Source organism: Colletotrichum karsti, assembly GCF_011947395.1.
Source record: "Colletotrichum karsti strain CkLH20 chromosome Unknown Scaffold11, whole genome shotgun sequence".
In the NCBI taxonomy this organism is placed as follows: Eukaryota; Fungi; Ascomycota; class Sordariomycetes; order Glomerellales; family Glomerellaceae; genus Colletotrichum; species Colletotrichum karsti.
In genome coordinates, this window is record NW_024065911.1 from 550,288 (window position 1) to 577,700 (window position 27,413).

Genomic DNA, 27,413 nt, shown 5'->3' on the forward strand with positions numbered 1-27,413 from the left:
TTTTAGACAGGAAAATCTGGCTTTGAAAGCCATTTGAGACACTCTTTGCTGACTTGTCTTTCTCAAGTCTCTACAATCCTTTACTTTGCCTGGAAAGTCAGTCACTTAGAACTTGCCGCGTCCAAGAATCCACCCTACCACAACACCGTCACGATGGCTTCAGGCTCAAAACCGGCTGAGAACTAGCTCTGGGGAGGTCGTTTAGCTGGTATGTAATCGCCATTGGCCCTCCAAACACTGCCTACGTAAGGTCGTCGCCGTCTCTTCGCATTGGCAATCTTGGGCTTCGAATATGAAACTGACTGAGGAAACACAGGCGGCCTTGATCCCCTCATGGAGCAGTACAACTAGAGTATTCACTTGAATAAGCTCCTTCACAAGCGGGACATCTACGGTAGCATCAGTCTCGCTCGTGCAAACCACGCCAATGGTATCTTGACTTAACACCAGTTCGAAGAGGTCGAGAAAGGTCTCCTGGAGGTTGATGAGCAGTGGAAGAACGGCAGCGTATGGCCACACTCCGGACATGGCAGCCGACAAAGGAGACTAATGGTGTCGCTCAGCTCGTCCGCTGGAGCTACTGGATGCTCTCCTACGACATGGCTTGTGCCAACGACCTAGAGCACCTTCGCGAGGTCATCAAGCGCGTCAATATGAACCCTGGGTTGCAGTGCCCCTGCCGGTAACACCTTCAACATCGACCTTGAGGCCATGGGCAAGGACCTTGGCTTCGAGTGTCTTCTGTGAAACTCGACGGCTGGCGTTGCTGACCGCGACTTTATCACCGAGACAACGCAATGGGGCTCGGTCCTCGTGCAGCACATCTCTCGCTGGTTCGAGGATCTCATCATCTACTCCAGCGAGTTCGACCTCATCCGCCTCGCTGACACATACATCACAATGAAGTTCCCCCTCCCGCAGAAGAAGAACCCCGACAGCTACGAGTTACGCGGCAAGAGCGGCCATGTTTTCGGCCAGAGAGCTGGATTCATGATGGCCCAGAAGGGTCTCCCCAGCACCTACAACAAGGACCCCCAGAAGTCCTGAGAGCCTATGCTCGACCACGTCAAGACCGTTAGCGACAGCATCCAGATTGCCGAGGGCGTCCTTGCCACCATCGACACCCAACCCGAGAAGATGAAAGTGGCTCTCGACCCCTTCATGCTGGCCACCGACTTGGTCGACAACCTCGTCCGCAAGGGCGTTCCCTTCCGCGAGCCGCACCACATCTCCGGTCGCTGTCTCGCCCTGTTCGAGAAGATAGACATCCCGATGAACGAGCTCTCGTACGAGCAGATGGAGAGTGTAGGCGTGCGATTCGAGGTAAACGTTGCTGAGACCATTAGTTGAACTGAGGGCTACCAAGAGTGGCACCATCAGGTCCAGCGTCATCGAGCAGATCGCTGTCGAGACGACCATTCTAGGTAAACCCTGGTGTTTTGCGGCAGAAATGACTTAGGGCGCCCTGGGTACCGAGAGGATATGGCTTCTAGAAGCGAGCACTGAGTGCATCTTGGGTTAGATGTGTGGGAACTGGCTGAAGAAGAATGGGCAAACAAGAATTCTGTAGACTTGGTGTTAGGACGCTGGGTATGTCGATGAGAAAAGATCATGCGTTTTCCATGTGTCAATTATTGAAAAAGTCCGACGTCTCGATGCTTTGATTCAGTGGCGACCTGGAAGCTGGGAGAATGATAGGGGGCGTTTAATGAGCCCGGCTGAAGGGGTACTTTAACCGAATTAAATCCGCTGCCACTGCAGCAAATGCGCAAATGCGGTGCGTCCAGCTCCAACACGTCACATACCAAAAATTTAGATCGACGTCGCGTCAAAAATACCACAGTCAATTCCACACACGAAACCCCAACCCGACCATCATTTTCGACAGAACAGACCGAGCAGTCGTCCACATCCCCAATCAGTCGCACCTTCCAGTCAATTTCCCCAAAATATCGATATTCTAGTGCTTTCCCATCATGGCCGCCGGTCTCGATAGCCAGCGGTTAGGAGCCGTCTTCCAGTCGCGGCCAGACATCCTGAAAGGGATCCAGAAGGCTGCAGGTATGTTTGTCACGTAAATCTGCTCCTCCATGACAAAATAAACTGACATGCTGTCATCAAAGACACCCCCGATCGAGTAGCGCTCTTTAACGACATCGCCAGCTTCGTGTACGAGCAGATCAACGGACCAGAGCCCGCATCGAAGCGGAGACGAGTAGACGAAGGCCCCTCGAACGGCTTCAAGGCGACGAACACAAATGGCACATCCAAATCGAGCGCTCCCAAAAGCGCCGGAACTGTCAATGCGGCGGACGAAGAGGTTCTCCTAGAGATCAAGGAGATCTCCGTCTCGGTACCTCAGCGCAAGAAGTACGAACTCTGCTTCACGGAAAACCACCTCTACGCGCGCCTACCGGGCACCACTGCGCCCGTCGAAGGCATCATCTATCCTTGGGAAGACATCGGTACGTCCTGGGTAACCCTATTGGTCTGCAGGTGATGGATTGGAAGCTAACAAGGTTGACGCAGAGTACGCCTTCTACCTCCCCGTTCCGGAGAAGACCCAGGTCCAGCACAACTACGTGCTTTTCCCGAGAGGAACCTGCCTCCCGACGAAAACCGCCCCCGAGAAGGAGGCTCTGGTGTTCACAGTGCCATCGACGCCACCAAAGCAGGGCACAATCGGCGGGCCGAAAGCCAACGCCGCGGCCGCCGTCTCAGATACCTACCGCACCCTCTTCGACTGGGCGCTCACGACGCACCTGAGCTCCGCAGGCAACGCGGTCGAGATCGTCGCCGCCGACCCATCCAAGTTCCACAGTCTCGTCCGCCAACCGCACCGGCCCAACGAGAAGGCCGTGCACGTCAAGGCCTTCCGCGGGTCCAAGGATGGGTACCTCTTCTTCCTGCCGAACGGCATCCTCTATGGCTTCAAGAAGCCCCTCGTATTCCTCCCCGCCGACCGCATTGTGGCTGTGAGCTACACCAATGTCCTGCAGCGCACGTTCAACATGGTCGTTGAGGTATTCGCCGAGGGCGACGAGACGGAGGAAATTGAGTTCGGGATGCTTGACCAGGAGGACTTCGCCGGCATCGACGAGTCCTATGTCAAACGTCATGGTCTGCAGGATCGCAGCATGGCGGAGCAAAGGAAGGCCAAGATGGAGTTGACGGAGAACTTAAAGGTGAAGAAGGGAGAGGAGGCGTCTGCGAATGGGGACGCTGCGGGTACCGGGCTCTCTGAGTTGGCGAAGGCGCACCTTGAGGCGGAGCAGAATCTTCAAGATGATGAGGATGAAGACGAGGAAGATTACGACCCTGGCAGTGAGGGAGAGAGCGAGGGATCAGGTTCCGACAGCGACGACTCCGATGACTCTGAGGACGCCGAGGGAGATGGAGACGAGGACATGGACGATGACGAAGATGACGAGTAGACGAGCGTTTATTTCCATTTGCATTGGACTGAGCTGAGTGGCAAGGCATTGGGTGTTGGATTCGGGTTGTTCATACCTACATGTGTACGATATCGGGCCGTCGAACAGTGACGGAGAAAAGAGCTCTTTCTGTTGATATGCAGTGAGAGCGATGGGGGATAGTTATTGCCGGGATGAATACAGGGCTAGAGCAGCCGATTGAGTTTACACCGCCACAGTCCGAGGCTTTCAATATCGGACGCCTTCTGAGACTCCAGGTTGTAGGGGCCCAACGCAAAGATCGTCCGGGTTCTCAACTGTTGTTATTTGAACGATGAGGGAAGGAAGACTGAATGGGAGATCCGAGGAGGGGTTTCGCTGCGAAGATGCGAGGATCACGTTTGAACCAGGGGTTGGGGTTGTTGGCGAGGGTCCATCGTGCCTTCCAAGGCGAAATGAGTTGCGTGATACGATGCAGTTACCCTTCTTCATTGGAATATTTGTGTTGACTAGGGGTTAATATGTGTTAGTTGGCCCCCGTCAAGCATTCTGATATAAGATCGCCGCCAAGCACAAATCACCTTCCACCCGAGCAACACATGGGAGTAATGAATCCCCAACTTCTTAATGCCTCTATGCATTTTGCTGTTCATTAAGTCTAACCCGTCAGGAAGCCTTCCGATGAGGTTCCCATCGACGAAAGAGAGGGATTTTGAACATCAGTCCAGCCAAAGAGGAAGTCGAGAATCAGCCACGGTCGATAACCCGCCACAAATGTTGTGTCTAGGACAAGATCAGACGTGAGAAGATTCATCGCCGCAGCTTGTTGATACGTTATGCAGCAGAATCCGGCAATGCCAACTTACCCGCGTCGGCTCTTGCATCATCACTCATCTTTCTTGTCATTCACAGCCCATAGTTCCCCTCGATAACCGCCTTTTCCAGTCTCCGAGGTGACGCATCATTCAGGATTATCTCCAACGCCGTTTAATTTTCCAAAGGAATGATGAATCGCGCGATCTCTCAGGTCGAGGCACCTCTGTGGCGTCGAGTAGTATGCTTTCAACATTGCGTGCCGATTCGGATTGCTTCACTCTTGGTGTCGCGTCCTCCTGACATCTGTAATCACCAGTATTTTGAATAAAATGAGGCTTGTGGAGTGATTTAATCATACAAGCAGTTCATTTCATATCTCCTTGTAGATTCTATAAGTGGCGTCATAATCTTCCTGGGAATCATATCCAGCTCCTCGTCACCTCACCTTCATACTTCACTTTCACTACCTGTATACTCCACCTCCGTCCACATCCTGTCTCGTAGCACTCCCAAACAAAGCATCGGCTACCAAATATCTCGTTCCAAGATGGAAACCTTCGGCATCTCCTGCGTGGCTAATGCCTGTTCCTTCACCACTCCGGGGCCTCTCCTCCAACGCAACAATTCGGCGTTGATGTCGGAAATGCGGCTCCACTCAACCACCCCAGGATGGACTGAAATCTCCAACATCACCACTGGATTTCCGGATGGCGCTGAAATTCACTTGAACTTCAACCGTCCCGGAGGTTTCGACTCCATGTTCCACGTCGACTCGGCCGCCCCCACCGCAGACGAGCTTGTCTCGGTCACCTTCGAGGCCACCTGCACCGGAGCGAACTGCGACAAGCTCCCACAGACGGCCGTTCTCCCGGCAGTTGGCAAGATGCGACTGGATAAGACTATTGTTCACAACATCATCGCCAACCCCAGCCTCGTTCCCTACGCTCAGCACTGTCTTTACAGCCCAACTACCGAATCGATGAAGGCCTGTTCCCTCTTCGCTCCTCTTTGGGGGGCCGTCGAAGAAGAGTGGCATAGCTCGGTGCCAGATTCTGATGTCGATGAGGTCGATGACTCTACGTATGAGACTTTGGTCGCCAGAGGAGTTTTTATTAAAGCTCTTTTCGGTCCATTAGCAGATCTAGTAATGGAAGTCATCATTGTGGAAGTTGTTGCCGCTTTGAAACGCCACCACAAAAAGCACAGGAATACGAAGCGGACGCTGGAAGACTCTCATATCAACTCTCCTAACATTAACGGTCCACGGGAGTTTTCCACATCCCAAGAAATTGCAAAAGGCACTCGCCAATTTGCGGGCGAATATATCAGCGGCTTTATGGGTATCATAGCGCCTCAACTTACACAAGTGCTCTTCCCCCCGGGCTGGAATGACGACGGAGCAGAGTTCTCTTTCATCACTGTTGATGAATTTTACCTTATGGACACGACTTCTCCGGTTATTCTCGATGATTCTGACAAATAACTCGAGAAGTTAGCGTGTAAAGTTCGCCCGCTTGCCGCCAGGAGAAACTCCGTCACCATCGTCACCCCGCGGCCCGCACCTCGTCAATGCTTGGCGTAGGTGTTAGTATCCAACACAGCAGATATTCCACTATTTCATCGAACTAGTGTTGGCTATATTTGAGCCGTGAACTTTATCACAAGGAGCCTCTGCCTGTTGAACGGGAGATAGGGGATTACGACCTTGGTCCTGACGGGCAACCAGAGGGCAAGACCACACAAGATGATGGATGGTCATTGAAGGCATGGATGCTTCGCTTCAAGTTTCATTTTCTGGAGTGCCGAGGAGGGAGTGTGATATATGTGGTGAAATGGCGAAGTCGGGAATCAAGGATATTGTGAAGATGGTGAGGAGTTATGATTTGACTTTGCTGCTTCTGTCTTGCTGCTTTGAATATGGTTTCTTGGATTTATTTACCCTTATCCTTATAAATGTGTCGCCTCGCGAATGATGCTACACAAATCTTGAATTCCCCTTGGTAGGGGAGTGGATTGGGGAACTGCGTCAGGCTGATCTATCGCAAGTATACCTTGACATTCCGGTTTTCTTTGCGACCATGGACGAAACAACGAACAAAATCAACGGAGGTACAATGATTAGGAAGAGCGGCAACATATCTGACCTGAGAGATGACTCTGATGCTGTCGGCACCGCTGCCAATATCAACATCACTGTCAAGGCAAGCATGATGCCTACTGGGTTCGTCGTTATCGCCACTTCCCTTCTTGCTTCTTATCTCAATGCCTGAGAGACCATCGCCGCCGAGGCTGAGAAACCTCCCGTTTAATACAACCAGAAGTTATTGATTTCATATTATTTTCTTGCCATTGCTTGGCCTGTAAGGAGATTTGATTTGTGGAAGCTGCCATACTCTCATACAAAGAAGACGGACACAATTCCTCGCTGGAACAAGGGGAATGTGGTGACAATGGATCTGACAAGATGTCGACCGTATTATTGTTGAGAGCTGTCATTGTGCGTAGACGCTCGCAGATGTCAGAAAACCAAATTCGAATACCGGAAAAGTCGAGCTTCTGTCACGTTACCTTGGTTGGGACGTTTCGAGAAGCGTGTTCTTTCGTCCACGCTTCCTGTTTCTGTTTTTCAGTGTACTTAGCGATGCATCATGCCCCAGGTGAACTGGTCCTTAGACGGCGAAAGATCCTGATATATCTGCCATACAAAACTCACGCCACAGTGAAGAGGCACCATATTGTGAAGAAGTAATTTTCGGTATTCAGACGTATTATTCCCGTGACACTACAAGACTTCAGTACCCAATGGAGTTGGAGAAAGCAGTTGATGTCAAATGAAACCGCACACAAAGCTAACGTCAGCTTGAGCAGGCCTCTTAAGCCACGAAGATTACGCTAACTTCTTTCCATGCCATAGCAAACGCCTCAGTGATGACCAAGCTCCAAAAGAGATTGCGAGGCGTTCGTGATTGGGTGTTAGCAAGACATGGCTCACTTCCCTACAAATCTCCCGTCAGCGCTAGACACATTCCCGCTCGCTGGTCCGAGCGGATGCAAGAATGTCACCCCATCATTCTCCTTTATTATGTCTTGACGTGGAGCGAGTCGAACTCAATTCTTCAACCTGTCATCCGAACCACGAGGCCCAAGTCTGGACTGTCTAGTGTCTGCTGGTTGACGTCTCGACACAATGGACGACTCTGCAGCAGAAAACACCACCACCACATACGATTGCGTTATCATCGGCGCAGGCTACTCTGGCCTTGCTGCAGCGCGACTCCTCAAAGATTCGGGCAAGAAGGTCCTGGTGTTGGAAGCTCGCGACCGCGTCGGCGGGCGGTCGAAGACGATACCCCTCGAGAATGGAGACTACTACGATGTCGGCGCGACTTTCGTAGGACACCAGCAGGATCTCATGTATGGCCTCATCGAGGAATTCGAAGTTCCCCTCTTCAAACCCCCCACGGACGGAAAGATTGTTCTGGCATACCGGGGCAAAGCTCGAAGCTACAGCGGCCTCATCCCCCCACTGCGGCCATGGGATGTTCTCGACATGGGGCTTTTCGTCAAGAGGTTCGAGAAGCTCTGCGACTCAGTCAACCTGGAGGAGCCGTGGGCGACACCAAACGCAGAAGAGCTCGACCGGATCACGGTACATGAATGGCTGAGGAAGAATGCTTGGACGCAGGCCACGATCGATATGGGAAGCTTAGCTTTCGAGGGAACCATCGGGGCGAACACCTCTTGCATATCTATGCTCCATGCCTTGTTCTACTTCAAAGGAGCCGTCAGCTTTACTTCAGCACTCAGCGTGGAAGGAGGGGCCCAGCAACATTTCGTGAAGGGGGGTACACAGCTCATCGCAGATAAGTTGAGGGGGTACATCGGTGATAAGTCGATTCGTCTGGAGGAACCGGTTCGCGCAATCTCGTACACGGAAAGCGTGGCAACGATCAAGACGACGAAAGCAACGTACCAGGCGAGGAGGATTATCTCCGCGATTCCACCTCCGCACATCCTCAAGATCGACTTCGAGCCCAAGCTGCCAGTGGAGAAGGTTACGTTGCTCCAGCACACTCCGATGGGGGCGTACATGAAGGTTTATGCGACTTACAAGACGCCGTTTTGGCGTGACAAGGGGCTGAGCGGAGAAAGCACAAACCCAATCGGCTTCTTGAGCGTCACGTACGATGCGACCCCCGAGTCGGGATACCCGGCGAAGTTGACCGGCTTCATCGCGGCAACCAAAGCCAGGGAGTTCATCAGCTTCAGTAAAGAACAGAGACGGCAGGTGGCGCTGGCAGGATTCGCGGCCGCGTTCGGGCAGGAGGCATTGGACCCGGAAGAGTTCTTCTTTCACACGATGATGGAGGAAGATTGGGCTACTGGTTGCCCCGCGGCCACGCCTGCTCCGGGGATGTGGACAACCCTGGGTGAATGGGTTAGGAAGCCGATCGGTGCTATTCACTGGGCCGGAACGGAGACCTCGACAAAGCACTACGGATACATGGAGGGAGCGGTGTTTGCTGGACAGAGGGCTGCGAAGGAGGTTTTGGAGGAATTGAAGTGGAAGATATGATACCTACTGGTGATTGAGTCGAGGCATTGATGGATTTCCTTTGGTTTCTTGTCGTCTCCTAATCATTTATACGGCTGACAGGTTCATTTCAGGGTCTTCTATATGTCAATAATAATACACACTGAAGATATTGTACATCTATATCTAGAATTCTCCCATGTTTGTCAACAATGCCGTCAAAGGCTACTTCGGATGACGCATGTGAATGGAGGTATGATGAGGGACGCTGCCGAGTTGATACACTGATAACCTTGTGCCATGGTCTAAATGAGTGGGAACTCAAGGAGACAAACTGACACATCCATCAGCGCTGTCCTCCTGGAAGATGCCACCAAAGATGATGCCCTCGTTGATACCCGACTCATGGAACCCTGACTTGGTCAGATCACCGGTACCGTTGATCGACTTCTTCAAAACCCCGAAATGGAACTGTCCTTGACCTGAGATATCATTCTCGACCGGCTTTCCTTGGGCAACAAGAGGCGCGTTTCCTTGGGAGTAGTAGATTTGAGTAAGGCTGTTGGCCCCGCGTTAGTCATATTCTACCTCCGGACTTTCTGAATACTTACTTCTTGTTGAAGTCCAGAGTCAAGGCAAAGTTGTGGAAGACGCCATCCGTGAACTTGGTGGTGAACAACTCAGGCTGGAAGGGCTTGGTGTTGGAGTTGCCGAAAAGATGGAGCACATCCGGGTCCGCAGGGTGAATACCGATGAGATCTCCGTATTTCAAGGCAAACTGGTTTGAGCTGAAAATTGAGCTCTCAAGAAACACCATTTGGTATTCATGTGTCAGGTTGAGAGGCTTCTTGGGATCCTTCATCATGCTCCAGTGCACCGTCTTGATCCCAGAAGTTGATGGATCAGTACCATTGTTGCTCATAGGGAGCATCTCGGCGCGACGAAAACCGGTCTGGACGTTGGTTTCGGTGGGCGCGAAAATAGACCTGTCGTCAATGTTGACCTCAAAGGGTTTGCTGGAGTTGGCATCAAACTAGAACTGTCAGCCATTTGAGGTTTTTTCCAAAGAATGTTATTACTGACCAACGAGGACAGCCCAGTGGGAATCGTGACTACATCGCTGGCCTTCAGGCCCTTGCCAAAGACAAAGCCATTGTTGAAAGGGCTAGCGGATGTATCGAAGTCTGCTGGAGTGAAGTTGGTGGGTATTCTGCCTTCGAACTGAATGGCACACTGCTTGGCAGCGTTTGCGGCACCAGCCGCGGAAAGCAGGAGAGAAAAGGTGGAAACAAGAGAGAACGACATTGTCAAGATCTGCGGTGATATGTAATATGCAACAGCGAACTGAATGAAAAAGAGCGTATTGATCGGACGAATGGAACGAATGAGAGTTGAATAATGCGCAAACAACGATGGGAAAAGAGTCTAGAATCGTCTGATCCAACGGGTCGTAGATCAATCTGATCTTATAAGGCAAGAGCCTCCGGTATCCCATCGGCTAGACTTAGATTGTGTAGTTGCTGCTCGCAGCTGTTATTGGCTAAAGCTCTGCAACTTGCTGACATCTGCGACGAGGCTTCTAGGATACTGTAATTACGATTCATTTACGAATAGTGCGTTCCGGACGGATTCACGATGTAGTGGTTCGTTCGGTCTCGGTAACCTCGTAGTCAAGCGGCTATGGCCCAATCATATTGCAGTCGGCAACGACCTCGAGTCCGCGTCAACCGGCGGGATAGGTTTCTAATTTGTCTGAGACTGGAATAGAGTTTAAGCAAGGTCCCGCTGCGGTACAGTTTGCAAATCGTTGAGCCATGAATCATGTCAGGGGCCCGGTTCGTCTGTTCTTTGGGGCATAAATGGGACTTCACTTCGAATACATAGGCGCACATTTTTGACCATAGCGATGGGGGTGGGCTGGTTGTTCATTTCAGCGGCCACAATGGCGTTAATGAGGTTTCCGCAAATAAAGATCGTATAGGGGTCGGCCATTATAGTAAAACGAGTATAGTATAAAGAGTAAAGAAGTATATTATAAGGATTTAGGTTAAATCTTTAAGGCATATATCGCCCACTTAAGTGTTATTTATTATGCCTATTAGGGTTATTAAGTTATTAAAACCTTAAGAATAAGAATGAGGCTATTATTAAAGGTTTATTTTGATAGAGTTCCTACCTCTCTAAACGCTTATCTTGATATATAGGTATTATCTAGGTAATTGCATTATGTATATATGATAGGGTTGGGGATGTAGATAGGAAAATGAAAATGAAAACATAGGCGCACACTTCGCCGGTCTTACCGATGACCCGATGGGATACTACAGACATAAATGGGGTCGGGTACAGAGGACCTAAGTCGTCGGCGTCGTTTTTGCCTTCGTGCTCGACAAAATTTGTCCAACATCGTTTTGGGAAGCATCTCTGAGTGGCTCATCTGTATGCATGCTGCATTGTATTGCGCAGAGGGTTGCATTTGTTGCAGTTGTATGCATAATAATACACATGAACATATCATTCTCTGGAGATGTTCAAGCCATGGTTATTGATGCGTGGTAAAAGAGGGATCAAATGAGCGAGAAAGTCTGATCAGGTAGTTGCCGAGTAGCAGTTGCGACAATATGGTCAGATCGGCTGGGCTTGTTGATAATACCTATTTGAACGTGTGCGCGCCCACACAACGCCTTTCACCTGGCCGTTAAACGTGACATGCAGGACGACCTCGGCTCGGCAGATTTGACCTTGCCGTCGTGCGTTCAGGTTGATGGGACCATGAATCATCAAAAAGACTCAGAACATGTCAATTAAACATGCATACAAGTCTCGGAGACCTGCCTTATGCAAGGGGCTTGATGAGACCAACCTTTGAAAAGAGAACAAATCATGCCACTGTGGGCCGTCTGGCTTGCTTTTCTTGATGATGAATTTCCCCCAATCATGGTGGATACTTCAGTTCTGGAACCGATTTCGTAAATGCAAGCAAAGCTTCCAACAACTTGTTTCAAATCCAGAGCAAACTTTCACAAAGTCAAGTTGATGTCTTTTGTCGTCAAACTTCCAAAATTATACCTTACATGATGAATTCTCGGCGTGAGGAAGGGTAAGACAGCTGTCGATGAAGACTTCATCAGCCGATTTCCTCTGGCCACCTACCTGAGCCTTTAATTCGCTTCTACAGACTCATTGGAACAACATGGGGGCCAAGATGACAATTGGAACAGTCAAGAGACATCTCATCTCAGGTTGGCTCGGAAATCCCTTGATATGCAGGACCTCTAAGCTAAAACCTTCTAGCGCAGGCCGTTGACGATAGTTCGCAGCAAGGGTAGAACTGGAACCGCGATGCCATAGCGTACCTTGATTCATACTCAACTTGCTTTTCGGAGCTAACATCCCCAGAAAACTTCGTGATGAGAAAGAAAAGACGCAGCTATTAAAATTTCTCCTTGCTTACATTGACCGTCAGGGTCTGGACAACGGGCCCACTACGCTCGCTGGGCTCCTTTCTTGTGAAATCGCCTCTTTCCCGTGTCTTGTGAGGCATCATGTTTCTTCATCACTTGAATTATCGTTGCGGTCCCTCCAAAGGTGTGCTCTTCTGGCCATCTGCACGTTCTTTTGCTTCTTTCTGTGAGCATGAATATTCGATTTCACGGCTGAGCTTCAAGTTGAAATGTGAATTCCTAAACACACCCTCAGAATAAGATTTTAAAGGCCCTCACTCGTTCAAATCACGATCACTACTCATTTTATTTGCTTACTCTTTTTTGAAAAACCTGATGTTTGGTGGCCAAAAATCCAAGATGGACCTCACGAGCAGAGACGACCTCCAAGAGCTCCTCGAATCCCTGTACGACTTAAGCCCCGGACTCATCAAGACGAACGACCACTTCATTTTGCTCCAAAGTTCCAAGTTGGATCGTGAGGAGATTCTTCGGTCCCTGCCAACAACTCCCGAGCCGTCACTGAGGCCCTTGCATCTTCTATACACTATCTTGACCGAGATACCTGGGCCATGGCCGCCATTGGCCCTCATCAATTGCCACACGAGACTTTCAAGATTCCTCCCCGAGACGACAAAAACGAGTCCAGACAAAGAGTCAACATGGCTCATTGAGAGGACTGCTAGATTGGTGAAGCAATCATATCACTCATTTGCGCAGTTCATCAGCCAGGATGACGGACCAGCTTTGCGAACCACGACCCCGGACAGCTATATCACCCATCGCGGGCTCCGTAAATTCATCGAGACATTTCGATTACCCCTCGTTGATGGGAAGAGAAAGCCAGTAGTCGCCATTGCTATACCTAACGGAGTGCTCATGGCCGCGACTGTAATGGCGGTGACGACATACTACACAGCTGCTCCCATCAACTCCGCTGTAGGGCCTGAACAGTTCCAGGCTGATATCCTTCAGGCTGGCGCGCAATGCATTATTACAACAGCGGAAGACTACGAAAAGCTACGTCTGAGTGGTTCATGGGTTATGAAAGCCGGTATCCAAATCTTCTTTGCGGACTGGAACTACGGCGACGACATCATACTTCGGAGTTCGACTGGCTCGCCTTTACCAGCGACGGACGAACTGAAGCCCAATTCTGCCGATGACGTCGCGCTGATTCTGTTTACAAGCGGTACCTCTGGGACGAAAAAGGTGGTTCCTTTGACGACGCACTCGATGGTCGCCGGCATCTCATTTGTGGTTGACTACTGGGGTCTAACAACATCGGATATTTGTATCAACATGATGCCCCTGTTCCACGTGTAAGTAAATTGCGGGTCTGACTTCAAGTTCTCAGCTGAGTGGTAGCAGTGGCGGCTTGATACGAAACATATTCGCGCCAATCTTTTCAGGCGGCTCGACAATTTGCTGTCCGGCCTTCGATCCAACGCTCTTTTGGGACCTGAATGAAGAGATCCAGCCGACGTGGTACTATGCCTCTCCGTCTATGCACTCAGTCATCCTGGGAGAGGCCAAGTCGAGGTCGTCGGCGCTGCAGAAGAGCAAGATTCGACTGGCATGCAACGCAGCCGGTGGTTTACTTCCCTCGCTTGCCTGTCAACTGAAGGACACTTTTGGCTGCGTCGTCTTGCCAAGTTATGGGATGACGGAGTCAGTCGTCCTCGCCTTTCTGCTTGCAACGAGACTGACATTTCATCAGGTGCATGCCGATCTCAACACCTCCGCTGAACTATGAACTAGACCGACCAGGCACATCAGGAATAAGTACAGGCCCGGATCTAACGATCCTTGACTATTCCGACGCACGTGTAGCCCCTGGCGAGGTGGGCAGGATATGCGTCAGAGGAGAGCCCGTCTTTTCCGGCTACCTTATGCCGGATGGAAGTTTTGATAAGTCCAATTTCAACAAAGACGGCTTTTTCGACACTGGCGACCTTGGATTCATGGACAAAGACGGCTATATCTACATCACAGGTCGGAGCAAGGAAGTTATCAACCGTGGTGGAGAGCTTATTTCTCCCTTCGAGGTTGAGAACGCCATTATGGCCGCATCTATGACATCTGGAACCCCCATTTCTGGTCGAGTTAACCAGGTTCTCGCCTTTTCGGTAACCCATGATATTCTCCAGGAAGCTGTCGCCGTTATCATTGTTCCGGCACCCAATAAGCCCAGAGTCGACTTGAAGGCCATTCAAAATGCCCTAAAGCAGTCGTTGCAGCAGGCTAAATGGCCTGTGTGTGTCATATACATGGACGACTTGCCGAAGAGAAACAACAAAATCTTACGAATTAGGTTGGCTGAACGGATGAACATGCCCCAGATCACAGATACGACCTCATACCTGGACCGACATTGGGAAGCCAACTGCCCGCCGCCGGACACTAGCCTTGAAGTGTCAGTCCCTGCGAAACTGTGTGTTATCGATCCGGATGAAGTTGTCAGCTGCCTGTTTCCAATTACTCCGAAGGGCTTTGAAGGTTATCTCCGATTTGATACAGAGTCAGGCACTGCTGAGACGTATTTTGCGCCAAAGATGCCTGGTATACAGCCGTTGAGCATCGAATTCGTGGAGTACGCCAGACAGAAGTTGTCTACCAATATTCACAACTACATGATTCCAGCCAAGTTCCACGCCATGAAGCTCTCACTCCCACAGTCTGAGAAGGGAGTCGTCGATGAGGAAAGACTTCAGAATGACCTACATCAGCTTCACACAGAGAAAATCAGTGAACTGTCTAACCCAACTCAGGGGAAGGTAGCCAGGGTTTTTGCAGACGTCCTTTCATGCGACGCATCAGATATCCCCCTGGATGTTGACTTCTTCAGCCTCGGCGGGGATTCCCTCGGCGCCGGCAAGCTCATGTCCGCGCTCCGATCGGAGCTCAACGTTAGCATCCCTATCAGTCTCATCTTCGATGGCGGAACAGTTTCAGCGATCTCAGCACACATCAACAAGATCTCTACCTTCACGCTTTACAGCGATGATGACAAGCGGAATGATGACTGTTTGGTTTGCACTGAGCCCAAGAGTTCGACGAACCCGTGGCTTATGGCAGCACAGCTCCTACCGATGGTGGTTTTCTATCCCATGCGCCGAGCACTTCAATGGACCATGTTTCTCGTCGCTTTCTCCCAAACTCAGTTCCTTCCTACAAACAACTCAGTTGCGGGACGCCTGCTCAACCTCACGGCCTCGATCATCTTCGCTCAGCTGGTGATGAGACTGGTCATGCCGTTCGCTGGCATCATCGCCAAATGGGCAATCATCGGGCGATACCGCGAAGGCATCTATTCTATGTGGGGACTGTATCACACCCGGTGGTGGCTTGTGCAGAAGATCGTGAGTATCTGCGGGGAAGGCGTTTTCGGAATATCCGACTACACGATGTGTCTCTATCTTCGCATGATGGGGGCTAAGATCGGCAAGAACGTCAACATTTCGGGAGTGTCCTTCGGTGAGTGGGATCTGCTGGACATTGGTGATGGCGCAGAACTCGCCAAGTGTATCTGCCGCCCGTTCGCTGTCGAGGCAAACACCTCGATGTATCTCGGACGTATTGTCATCGGAGACAACGCTTCGGTAGGCTTTGCGTCCATCATTGCGCCAGGGACCTCTGTTCCACCAAACACCTGCATCGGCCCAAACTCTTCAAGTTTGGAACTCCACGATGCCGACGAGTCGAACCGAGATCTTCTTCCAACGAGAGCGCCAAAGCCGCACTGGCTTTTGGCAATATTTGGAACCGTCCCCCTGTTGGTAATAGGGTGGTTTCTTTCCCTGACACCATGGATCGGCGGCCTCGTCGGCATGGTTCTCCATCAGCCCTTGAACAGCCATACACCAATGCGAGACATCTTGGACTGGTTTACTCAGAGCCACCGAGTAGGCTACCACTATCTTGCGTTGGTTCTTCGCTCTATGTTCAGTCCGTTCATTGTATTTGGCTTCGCCGTTCTCATCAAGCTCATTCTCCACGCCATTTTCGGGCCCCTGATTCTGCAAGCTGGTCCGCATAAAGGCTGCGGCAGTATATATACTTGGAGGGTCGATCTGATGAGGAGGCTCCTTCCTGTTTCTCGTCTTCATGATCTCACGGGACTATTCGGCTCGCACTACGAAGCCACGTCAATCGCTATTCGCATGCTTGGCGGCAAGGTTGGCAAGCGCGTGTATTGGCCCGGAACCGGCCCCGCTATCAGCGATTATCACCTGCTCGACATCGGCAACGACGTCGTGTTTGGCTCACGTTCGCACTTGGTCACGTCTGATAGCATCGGCTCGGAAAGGGTGACTGTCAAGGATAGGGCCATGATTGCGGATCGGGTTTGTCTCCTCCCGGGGGTCAATATTGGCGAACGCACCACGATGGGGTCTGGTGCTCTGACTCGGAGGGGAAGGACATATGCAGATGGCGGGACTTTTGTTGGTTCAAAAGGAGGTGATGCAGTGTGTTTGACGAGCGGAAGAGAGAATCTCAAGCAGGAGAGGCGATCGAGCCGGGAACTTCTAGGTGAGAAAGGTTTGGTAGCCCCGACATGGCAAGCCGAGCATGCGACAACAACAAAGCTCCCGATGAACGAAAATGACGCGTCCCCGTTTGGTAGGGCCTTCTACTTGAACCAAGCAAGCTATCGTGTTTGGGGTCCAACAGCAATATTCTTCTACTCGACCTTCATCGCCGTCTTCACCTCCTTCTTTTGGAATGTCCCCACCATCTCTTCCATCCAGATCATCAACCAAGTGTACGACATCTTCCACGGCCAGAACAAGCACGAATGGTTCTCCATCATTCTGCTATACATCCTTTCCTGCGTCGGCATATCTGTTCTCATGACCGCGCATGCCGTTTTCGCTCTAGCTCTGGTCATCGCTTCCAAATGGATTCTTCTTGGACGACGACAGCCGGGCAATTACGACTGGGACAAGTCGCCTTACTGTCAACGCTGGCAGCTTTTCCTCGCCATTGAGAGGATCCGACGCCATTGCTACCGCGGCCATGGAATCCTCGGCATGTTAACCGGCACGCACTGGATCGTGCTGTACTTCCGAGCGCTTGGGGCTAAGATCGGGAAGGACTGTGCCTTGTTCGCAAACGGGGAGCCAAGTTTGATGTTCACTGAGCCAGATCTCATCACTTTGGGAGATCGTGTTGCGGTGGACGATGCTAGTGTCGTGGGGCATGTCAACACTCGCGGCAAGTTCGACTTGAACAGGCTTGAGATTGGCGACAGATGTGTTTTGAGAACGGGGAGCAGACTGCTGAGCGGTGCTGTGATGAAGAATGACAGTAGTCTCTTGGAACATACTCTGATCATGGGCGGCGACATTGTCGAGGCTAAGTGGACGATGCAGGGCTGGCCCGCTGAGAGGTTTACGGGGTCCCGAATCGGGGCGGTGATGAACAAGTCGCAGGATAATGGGTCCAATGATGTCGTCAATAATACCGAGTCGAAAAGATGATGGCTTGGTTCAGAAAAGGAATGCATCTTGTAGATATTGTTCGGTACATAGTTTCTTTCGTCAGTATCAATGGTAGATAATACGACATCAAGAAGTGCGCATTGCTTTGTCTTCGCCTTGCCTTGTTGGTAGTCCACCGGTCTTGATCACAAACTTTGGTTCGTCCAGGCGGTAGAATCTTACGATCACGATGTTGAGATGCGATGCGCAGTACTGCCCAATTGAGACGACCACCGGTGTGCGAGAAACTGCGGCGGATTCCTCCCGATCCGGCTGCTCCGATGTGGGTCACCCGCTCCGGCCGAGCGGAGAGCATCTGCCACCGGCGTAATAGTCCGGATGTCTCGGTAGCTCATTGAGATGAGGAATCGCGTCATCCTGACTCGAGCCGAAAACTTTCACGTTCATCCCGTCTCCCCTGCATGCATGCCACCGTATCTTGGCTCATTACCGGATGCAACGTTGATCTTCATTCGATAATTGGTGGAAGTTCGGCAGAAGACGCGGCGCCAGGGCATGGGGCGGTGATGAGCCAAAGTCCCCTAGCCGGTTGAATTCTCGTCAGTTAATGTTCCCAAGGCTATCGAAAAGATCCCAGCGTGACAACAGAAATAGGCAGACAGCGATTGAAATAAGCATTCTTCGATGTAACTAGCAATCGCACAATGCTTCTCTCCAAGGTTTAATCGATCACGCCTTTTGTAATTTCAATGTCAACACTGACAACGTTACAGCAGCTTCCTCTCTGAGTTTAGCTCGCGCGTTCGTTAACCTCCACTCCCGCCAGACCCCGGACTCGGTCCATCTCGGTGCAGCATCGCACCGTTGGAGCAGGTGAAAGTTTACTGATGCGCTTCTGGACCAAATGAGGGGATTTGAACGGGAGGCTGGAGGGCGAATTCTTCATAACCATCAAATATCAGCGATTTCTCATTTAATTCTCAATCCCTTCAAGTTGCCCTCCAAGTTAAGTCCCAAGCAACGCGCCCGATCCGACCGCGTAGCCCCGCGCCAACAACATCCGTCGAGACCGATCAACGTCCCGGTCGTTCAAGGCCAACTTCAAGAACCAAAATGCGCTTCTTCACTCCCCTCGTCACTTTCGCAGCGGCAACGATGGCCGAACAACTCCTCTACAGCAACGCCCTAAACTCAACCGCCGACATATCAACCTGGGTCGCAGAGGGTCCCCTGACCGCCGCGGCCGTGAACGGCACGCTCGAGCTCTCCGGCGCCGGCAACCCGGACGACTACTTCGTCTACTGGGTGCCCGAAGTATTCCCCGACGGCATTCGGATCACCTGGGAATTCTCCCCGCGCAACGAGCCCGGCCTGGCCATGTTCTTCTTCGGCGCCGCCGCGGCGAACGGCACCGGTGGCATCTTCGACCCAAGCCTTGCCCCGCGAAACGGGAGCTATCCGCAATACCACTCCAGCGATATCAGGACACTGCACGCGTCGTACTTTAGGAGGAGGTGGCCCGAGGAGAGGGCTTTTCTGTTGGCGAACCTGCGCAAGTCACCCGGTTTTCACCTTGTCTCCCAGGGCGCGGATCCGTTGCCTCCGGTTGCCGACGCCGCAGGCGCATTCTACAAGATTGAGGTGATCAAGGATAAGCGGGAGGTCAAGTTCCGCATCAACGACCTGCCAATCTTTGAGTTCTACGATGACAAGTCGACTGGGCCCGTGGTTCGGGATGGGAGGATCGGGTTCAGGCAGATGCAGCCGCTCGTTGCGCGGTATCGTAACCTGCAAGTTTGGAAGCTTTGAAGAGATGCTCAGCATCAAGCACTGGTGATGGGTCAATAGAAGGCGTAGAATGAAGGCTATGAGCACAACCTCGGTAGGAAGGCAAGGAATGTCTAACACCGACCCGACTTGCTCAAAGGTATTGTCGCAGTATCCAAAAGCACTTCAACATAATTATTACAGTACAACATGTCGATTGTTTGATGTGTAATGTGTTTTGAAGTATCACGATACGTGACGATAAATTCTTCGTTCGATATTCCACAACGGTTCCTTGATCCACGCCTCGGCTTTTAGCCTACCATGATACGTGAACTTGGTTCTTTCCAGGAATCCTCCCCCTTCTACTGCCCCTTTTTGGGAGGTTTTCGTCTTCTTTTGATTTCTTATGGTATGCGTTATCTAGGAGACACAGGCTCGTCTACTGCATAGATGTCCTATGTTTCTTGTTGTATTCTTTTTCTAATGTCTTGGAGGCGCTGTTTTATCGTAGGGAATCTCGGAGACACGGGCTCGGCAGACATCGCTGCAGTATGATTCCCTACCGTCTTCCTTCGCCTTAACCCATGAGGTTAGGCGTTCTCCTTGTTCTCTTCCCGCTGGAGATATTCTTCGCTGCAGAGCTCAAAAGTACCATGAAGTGCCTTTATTGCCCTGTCGATAAAAGCTGGCTCACGTGCAAGCAGGGATCTGCACATAAGACGGCTCACCTCGAATTTGTCCTGAGGTGTTGATAACGGCCGCTGGCCTGTAGTTGTGGAGTATGCCGCGCCGTCCCTGAGGAGGCGTAATTTGTGGGTGTTGAGAATTTCGTTAAAGATCTCGAGAACCTCGCAGTCGATGTTTTTGAGGGGGTGGCTGAGGCCTCTTGTACCCATACGTATGAGCTCGATCATGCACTCCCGGGGGAAGGTATTGTTCCGAAGAGCCTCCGAATAGTCATCGCGGTCAAACAAGTCAAGGAACTCGTTGAATATGGTATCCCGCTCGCTGATATTGTGCCAAGCGTTCCCGTTATCCTTTCTTCTTTTGAGGGCTCGAATGTCTTCGGGCCTGGATTGAACGGTCGGGGGCGGATTGTCGTCGTCTTCGTAAATGGTGAAACTCTTCTTGCGTTTGTTGAAGGAGCCATTGGTGACGGAAGTATTGCTGACACTGCTAGACTCGGTAGGACGACCCATCATACGGTCGATGTCCTTCATCAAATCAATGTCCTCTGCTGCGGTGGTGGCTGACGTGGCAGGAGCAGGTCGGTAGGGGGAGTAGGTTGTGCGGCTATGCTGGCGAGACTGAGAAGTCAAAGCCTCGAGCTGGATATTGTTCATCGTGATGAATGATACGTCCGCTTTTCGTAAAATTGTTTATAGAAGGTAACCTGATCTGAATAGGAAGCAGATACGTGTAAAGTAGTTGGCAAACGCGGAGAAAGGATTTGATGTTGCGAATTGAGAGTAGGTAGTAGAGCCGCAGGGTATCAAAAGCCGAGCAGAAGCACTTCCGAATCATGGGAAAAGAGGCTCATCTTATATGTCCCGGTGAGAATTTCGGAGATGGCTCTAGGCGGCGCTTTTGCCATTTTGCTACGGCCACGGAACCAGAGAGGTAGACCAAACGTCTCGAGAACTTTAATGTAGTGGTGCATCGACTCATTGAAAGACTTGTGTAAATCAAAAGGTGCATGTTGGGCAGTATCTGAGGAAGAAACAATGATGAATGGGATCCCGAGTCCCGGTAAAAACCAATTGCTTTGCTGATAACTTCTCAAAACTTTCATCAGCTCCCAGTTCGCTTCAGATACGCCTCCCAGCCCTCCTTGCGATACCGTTGAGCTTGTCCGACCGAGTCCTGAGCGTTCAGAATACCTCGACCCACGATGATGAAGTCTGAGCCTCCGAGAATCGCAGCAGTAGGTGTCTGGTACTGCTGTCCCAATGAGTCACCAGAATCAGACATGTTGACCCCGGTGGTAAAAACAATGTGGCTGGCATCAGAACTCAGAGCCTTGGTGGCCACAAACCCAATAATAGACTCTGGGTACTGCCCAGCCAGCTCCAGGCATCTCTGAGTGTATTCCCCGGTGGCGAGGCTTCCTTCAGATGTCATCTCCGCAAGGATCAGCAATGCTCGCTTCTCCCGGTACGCAAAACCCGGGTTGGTGAGGACCTGGTTGAGCGCGTCGAGTATGCCCTTGCCACCAAGAATGCTGACGTTGACAACGTCGGCCCATTCTGAGATGCGCAAAGCTCCGCCGTGGTACTGCTGCTTGGCGGTGTTTCCGATATCGATCAACTTGCGGTCTTCGAAGATGAGGAAATCGTGTTTTCTTTTAAGCTCGATGAGGCCTTCGACTGTCTTGTTGGAGAAGTCGCTGACCATATCGATGTGGGTTTTGAAGACTGCGATGTAAGGGCCGAGGTCTATCACCTGTCAGCGTCATACCCAGGTGCTCTGGCGGATGAAAGGCCTTTTTTCTAGAGTTTTCATCATATTGAACGTACCGTCGGCGCATTTGAGCAGTTCATTGGTAGTCGTGAAATCAGCCGAAATGATCAAGTTAGACTGCTTCCTCTCTGCGATCTCAAGCAGTTGCCTCGCAACTGGATGTTGGTGCTTCTGTGCCCGAATAGCGTACATGGTGCCGATTTCTCCTGATCTGCTGCTTTGAAAATGAATGATTCCTGAAGAAGTTTGGATCACAGCGGGCCTCCGAGGAAAACCTTTGGAATTTTCTCCCGGCTCAGGGTGAACTAAAACACGTGCAAATCAGGGTCAGGATGAACTCAGTTGCAATAGAAAGCGACCTTTTTGGTCTTGTTCTTCTCCGAGACCTACTGTTTATGAAGGCTTCTGCCTAACATTCATTAGGTACCTTACTTCAGCACCTTGATAAGCAAGCATTGAGTCACCAAGTTGGAAGATGAGAGCTTGATCATTGATGAAATTCTTTCTATATCTAAACGACAACGCTGGCTACATGATGCTAAAATGCACTATTAATATATGGGATCGAACAGTTTATGTCCGTGTGGTTCTGTAATCATTCTTGGGCGCGACTCATTGAGTAGCGGGCGCCTTTCCCTTGGCATCCTTCTTGGATTTCGACGACCCCGAGTTCCACTTCTTGACGCGGAAGAGGTAGTAAGACATAACAGCAACGAAAATGTTGAAAAAGATGAAAGCCCAAACGATGCCGAAGTTCCTCCAGCGCTCATCCCAGAAGATGTTGCTGCCAGCAAGGTACTGGTCAGCGTTGCTGAGAGAGCAGTACCTGCACTGCTCGAGAGCATCGGGGTTTTGGAGCTGGCCGGGAGCGGTCTTGAGGTAGTCTGCGAGGTATTCGCCGCAAGTCTGGTTGGCGGGAGGGTTGAAGATGGAGGTCTCACTGGCGGAGCAGGTGACGGGTCGGGAGTGCAGTTGGGTAGAGACGATACCGGAGACCCAGTAGGTGAAAGGGGAGACGCGGTACATGAAGATCCAAAAGCCGGGGAGAGCGGTGGGAGACTGCAAGACACCGCAGAAGGTCAAGCTCATGAGGACCAGCATTGTGACGACACCGCTGGCTGTCAGCGCATCCGGGAAGGCGGCAATGGTCATGTGAGCGAAGGAGCTGGCGTAGATGAAGAGCTGAATGGCGAAGAGGAGGACCAAGCCTTGTCTCGAGGACGCTTGCACGCCGATGACCGGGTAGTAGAAGCAAGCGAAGATGAGGATACCGGTGACGATTTGGTAGGGGATCTCGACGATGATGTTGGCGAACATGAAGGCCTTCCACGAGTAGGCCTTGGAGGGGCGCTCACGGACTTCGTACAGGGATCGCTGGGTGACGAAGTGAGGCTGGATCTGCTGGACGATGGTGGAGAAGATAGTGATGACCATGAAGACTGCGAAGACGACATTCTGCATGCCGGCCATGGTACCGTCCGCCTGGTAGAAGGAAAACCCGATGAAGAGACCGGCAGCGATACCAAGGACGAACTTAGCAAATACATAGTTGGGCATGCGCCAGTACTGCTGGAAGACACGAGTGGTGACCTCGACAAGCTGGGTAGAGAAGGGCATGGCAAACTCGGAGTGGGAGCCGGCCTCCTCGGTTCCAGCAACCTCATCTTGAGCCTTCTCGAGGTGAATGCGCTCGATCTCGGCATCGACGCCGTGGCGTTCGTTACTGGATCTCCAGACTGTATGCCAGTCTTCGCCCCTTGAGTTGGTTCCGTTGTTGACGATCTCAAGCATGTACTCAGCGGGGTTCTCCTCATCGTCGCACTTCCTGGCACCGTGAGACTCGAAGTAGTTCAGAAGAGTGCGCGAGTTATCGCCGATGTCTCCGAAATACACCGTCTTGCCACCACGAGCGAGGAAGAGTAGGCGGTCGAATTGCTGGAACAGGATGGCGCTGGGCTGGTGGACAGTGCAGAGGACGGCTTGACCGGAGTCGGCGAGTTTGCGCAGAAAGGCGCAGATAGCCCACGAACTCTGGGAGTCGAGGCCACTAGTCGGTTCGTCGAGGAAGAGAAGAAGCTTAGGCTTGGCTGCAAGTTCGACACCAATGGTGAGGAGCTTCCTCTGCTCAACGTTGAGACCCTCGCCAGGAACACCGACAACGGCATCGGCGAAGTCGCGCATGTTGAGCATGTCGATGACCTCCTCGACAAAGGCGTACTTTTCCTCCTTGCTGACAGACTTGGGTTGGCGAAGCATGGCGCTGAAGCGCAGACTCTCGCGGACGGTGGAAGTCTCCAGGTGAAGATCTGTGAACTGTTAGTACATTTTCAATTGACTCAACCCAGGCTGTCGTCACTCACCTTGTTGCTGAACATAGCCGGTCTTGCGCTGGAAGCTGGCGTCGAGGGGCTTGCCGTTGACGAACATGTCACCTGTGATCACACCCATCGTGGTGCGTTGAGCCAGCACGTCGAGAAGGGTGGTCTTGCCCGCACCAGAGACTCCCATGAGCGCCGTGAGAGTGCCCGGCTTGACCCAGCCAGATACGTTGTCCAAGAGTCGGCGAGGCTCGCCCTTAATCTCAATGTCGTAGACCACATCGCGCCATGTGAAGATGTCCTTCTGAGGAGGAATCGAGCTGACGTTGGCTTCACCATCGCCGTTCTTGCTTTTGACGGAGACGGCCATTTCCTCGTTGGAGGCACTGCGGCTGACGCCGTCCTGGAGGTGAGCGGGAACGTGACCGCGCTGGAAGACGAGAACCTCTGCGGTGCTGGTGGTGGCGGAGTTCAGCTCAGTGGCGGTAAAGTAGAGGACCATGAAGAAGACAAGGAATGCGATGAGGATTCCGAAGTTTCTCCAAACATGCGAGTAGTAGTACTGGTAATTGGTTCCGATGAAGGCGTCACCACTGACAGCACGTTGGCCGGCGACGGCGCCGACGGCAGAGCAAATCCAGGAGTCGCCGATCAGGGGAGTGTAAGAGGGAATGATCTCCGAGCAGACGAACTCTCGACCGTGGAACTCGTTGGCGATGAGGATCTCGAAGGCGTAGAAGATAGGGTTGATCCACCTCAACCACGAAAACCACACAACCATCTGGGGTACGCGGACGACGAAGCCAGTGTAGATGACAAGAGCGAGGACGAGAACACCAGCCAACATCATGGCCTGGGACACAGTCTTGGTAATGGCCGCCATAGTTCTGAAGACAGCGCTCATAACGAAGGTGGACATGTAGGTGATCAGGAAGTACAAGAAGAACTGGCCTGGCTCGCGTCGAAGCCCAGCGAGGAAGTAGAGCACAAGGTTGAAGGTGGTTGCGGTGATGAACTTGATGGGGATATCAGCGACGACTCCAGCGATTGCCTCCGCAGCCGGGTGGTAGAACGCGTAGGAGGCATGCTTTTCGACAATTGGCCGTTGATCGTATAGACTGTTGATCTCGGAGATGGCGGTGAGAGCGTTCATGAGAATGGCCTGGAAGAGGACAGATCCTTTTGCGTAGAAACCGGAAGTTGAGTCAGGAGTACCGTAGAAAACCGAACCGATGATAAGAGCCATCATGAGGTTGATCACAGCCGATGTCGCCGTGGCTGACATGTCGTTCCATATCCTCTGGTAGGCGCGCTTCGTCGTCAGGCGAACTTGCATCCCCATGCTGATGATGTACGGCGACTTGGGGCGGACGTGCTTAGCCTGTCTCTCGTTCTTCATCTGGCGGAGCTCACTGAGAGCCTGGCTGTTGGAGTCGATGGGGTAGGCATGTTGGTGCTCCTCAATCTCCTGACGGAGAGCAGCATACTCCGGCGATTGGCGCCAGTACGCTTCGAATTCTTCAGGCGTGCGAGGAACCCGCGTCTCCATGCCCGGGCGAGCCTTGCGCTCTTGAGGGTTGGTGACGGAGGTGAGGAAGTCACCAGTAGTCTGGCGCTGCGGGCACTCCCAGCCCATGCGCTCGAAGTAAGACTTGGCGGCAAAAGCAGGGCCAAAGTAGATCTGGCGACCCTCGTAGAGGACGACGGCCTTGTCGAAGAGGTCGTAGATGGCCTGGCTTGCCTGGTAGATTGCGACGGCGTTGGCGGAGCCGGTGAAGTCGGAGGCGAGACGGAGTGCCTGGACGAACTTCAGAGCAGTAGCAGAGTCCAAGCCGCGGGTGCTGTTATCCCAAGCGCACATTGGAGATCCGGCAAGCATCATCTCGGCAATGCTCACACGCTTCCGCTCACCACCAGAGACACCGCGAACGAAGTCGTTGCCAACCTTGGTGTTGTAGGTGTGGCTGAGACCGCAGACAGCCATGACGATCTGGGCAGCATTCTTGCAGTACTCATCGCGGGACATGCCTTGGAGTCGTCTCGAAGGGGTGCGGACAGCCGCGGCGAACTCGAGGGTCTGGCCGACCGTGAGGTGAGGGAAATGCTTGTCGACCTGTGTAGAGAATATGTAAGCTAATGTGAATGACAAGTGGAAACAATGAACAAACCTCTTGGTTGTACACAGTCTCTCCCTTGAACTCTTTGATCATTCGCTTCTGAGGGATGCCGTTGTAGTGGATGACAGACTCATCTGACAGGCCCAGACCGTGAAGTTCGCCAGTCATGGTCTTGAGCAGGGTGCTGCATCCGGATCCGGGTCGGCCAAGAACGATGAGAAGCTCTCCGCTGTTGAGAATACCGTCGAAGCTGTTGAGGATTCTCTTGGGCTCCTTCTTGCCGAAGCTGAGGTGCTCGCCGATTCTCAGGGGCGCCTGGAGGAAAGAACCCACGGTCTGCTGGAGCTGCAGGGCGGCACCAGTTCCGGAGACGTTGAGATCCTTGTAAGCTACACCCGCATTCTTGATGCTGATGCCCTCGTTCTGCATCTGTTGCATGACGTTCTGGAGCCATTTTGACAGATCGAAGGACTTGCTCGTGGGGTCCAATGCGGGATCGCCAGAGGTGGGGATGTTGGCAAGCTCGATCGATTGTGCTTGACCAAAGCTCATACCACTTTGCCGTTGTGAAAGCGTCGTGGCGATTCTCTGAAGTTCTCTCCTGTCCTCCTCATCCATCATCATCGTGTCTCGGTGGGTATCTCTTGTAGGGCTGGATAGGGTGACATTATCGTCGGACGAGTCGCCGTTGTTCTTGCCGGTGTTGATGGGGGCGAAGCCGCCATCCCATTGTTCTGTTGAGGGTCTGCCGTTCATCGTGACTGAGGAGCCTGACGAGCCGTAGCTTCCTCTCGTTCCTGTTCGTTGTTGCTCCATGGTTGGTGATGTGTTGCCCAAGGGCTAAGCTCGAGTGAGCTTGGTATTAATGATATTATATGCCAAAGGTAGGTTGGATGTCTGTGTTATTGAAGTGCGGTGCAGGGTTGATGTTCGCAGACGGTAGCACTTGATAGTTGATTGTGAGATCTGGGGTAACAATTGAGATGATTACGGGTTTGGGATGAGTATTATATCAAATTCAGGAGAGACAAGAAACATGAGCTTGCGGACAAAAACCCAATACCGGGGCCACCGAACCAACGCCGCAAGCCCGCCAAA

At 52.0% G+C, this 27,413-nt stretch overlaps 9 protein-coding genes across 9 annotated transcripts; 5 read left to right on the forward strand and 4 right to left on the reverse strand.

Annotated features, from left to right (window-relative positions):
- Positions 1–360: 360 nt before the first annotated feature.
- On the forward strand, positions 361–3,434 carry CkaCkLH20_04279 (uncharacterized protein; the record flags this gene model as incomplete). Its single annotated transcript, XM_038886998.1, has 8 exons — positions 361–403; positions 458–507; positions 564–647; positions 790–1,040; positions 1,086–1,323; positions 1,965–2,061; positions 2,124–2,465; positions 2,530–3,434. 8 exons carry the CDS (start codon positions 361–363, stop codon positions 3,432–3,434), a joined length of 2,010 nt encoding a protein of 669 aa, XP_038747702.1.
- A 1,288-nt stretch (positions 3,435–4,722) lies between these two features.
- CkaCkLH20_04280 (uncharacterized protein) lies at positions 4,723–5,712 on the forward strand (the record flags this gene model as incomplete). The annotated part of the gene is made up of 1 exon (XM_038886999.1): positions 4,723–5,712. One exon carries the CDS (start codon positions 4,723–4,725, stop codon positions 5,710–5,712), a length of 990 nt encoding a protein of 329 aa, XP_038747703.1.
- A 1,704-nt stretch (positions 5,713–7,416) lies between these two features.
- Positions 7,417–8,805, forward strand: CkaCkLH20_04281 (flavin containing amine oxidoreductase; the record flags this gene model as incomplete). The annotated part of the gene is made up of 1 exon (XM_038887000.1): positions 7,417–8,805. The coding sequence occupies one exon, from the start codon at positions 7,417–7,419 to the stop codon at positions 8,803–8,805; it is 1,389 nt and encodes a 462-aa protein (XP_038747704.1).
- A 279-nt stretch (positions 8,806–9,084) lies between these two features.
- Positions 9,085–10,068, reverse strand: CkaCkLH20_04282 (uncharacterized protein; the record flags this gene model as incomplete). Its single annotated transcript, XM_038887001.1, has 3 exons — positions 9,085–9,322; positions 9,375–9,796; positions 9,847–10,068. The coding sequence occupies 3 exons, from the start codon at positions 10,066–10,068 to the stop codon at positions 9,085–9,087; spliced, it is 882 nt and encodes a 293-aa protein (XP_038747705.1).
- Positions 10,069–12,566: 2,498 nt separating this feature from the next.
- CkaCkLH20_04283 (AMP-binding enzyme) lies at positions 12,567–17,689 on the forward strand (the record flags this gene model as incomplete). Its single annotated transcript, XM_038887002.1, has 3 exons — positions 12,567–13,528; positions 13,578–13,877; positions 13,927–17,689. 3 exons carry the CDS (start codon positions 12,567–12,569, stop codon positions 17,687–17,689), a joined length of 5,025 nt encoding a protein of 1,674 aa, XP_038747706.1.
- Positions 17,690–18,763: 1,074 nt separating this feature from the next.
- On the forward strand, positions 18,764–19,459 carry CkaCkLH20_04284 (YesU protein; the record flags this gene model as incomplete). The annotated part of the gene is made up of 1 exon (XM_038887003.1): positions 18,764–19,459. The coding sequence occupies one exon, from the start codon at positions 18,764–18,766 to the stop codon at positions 19,457–19,459; it is 696 nt and encodes a 231-aa protein (XP_038747707.1).
- A 551-nt stretch (positions 19,460–20,010) lies between these two features.
- Positions 20,011–20,763, reverse strand: CkaCkLH20_04285 (uncharacterized protein; the record flags this gene model as incomplete). The annotated part of the gene is made up of 1 exon (XM_038887004.1): positions 20,011–20,763. The coding sequence occupies one exon, from the start codon at positions 20,761–20,763 to the stop codon at positions 20,011–20,013; it is 753 nt and encodes a 250-aa protein (XP_038747708.1).
- A 448-nt stretch (positions 20,764–21,211) lies between these two features.
- Positions 21,212–22,072, reverse strand: CkaCkLH20_04286 (uncharacterized protein; the record flags this gene model as incomplete). The annotated part of the gene is made up of 2 exons (XM_038887005.1): positions 21,212–21,855; positions 21,937–22,072. 2 exons carry the CDS (start codon positions 22,070–22,072, stop codon positions 21,212–21,214), a joined length of 780 nt encoding a protein of 259 aa, XP_038747709.1.
- Positions 22,073–22,492: 420 nt separating this feature from the next.
- Positions 22,493–27,131, reverse strand: CkaCkLH20_04287 (ABC-2 type transporter; the record flags this gene model as incomplete). Its single annotated transcript, XM_038887006.1, has 3 exons — positions 22,493–24,186; positions 24,241–26,311; positions 26,367–27,131. 3 exons carry the CDS (start codon positions 27,129–27,131, stop codon positions 22,493–22,495), a joined length of 4,530 nt encoding a protein of 1,509 aa, XP_038747710.1.
- Between the last annotated feature and the right edge of the window lie 282 nt (positions 27,132–27,413).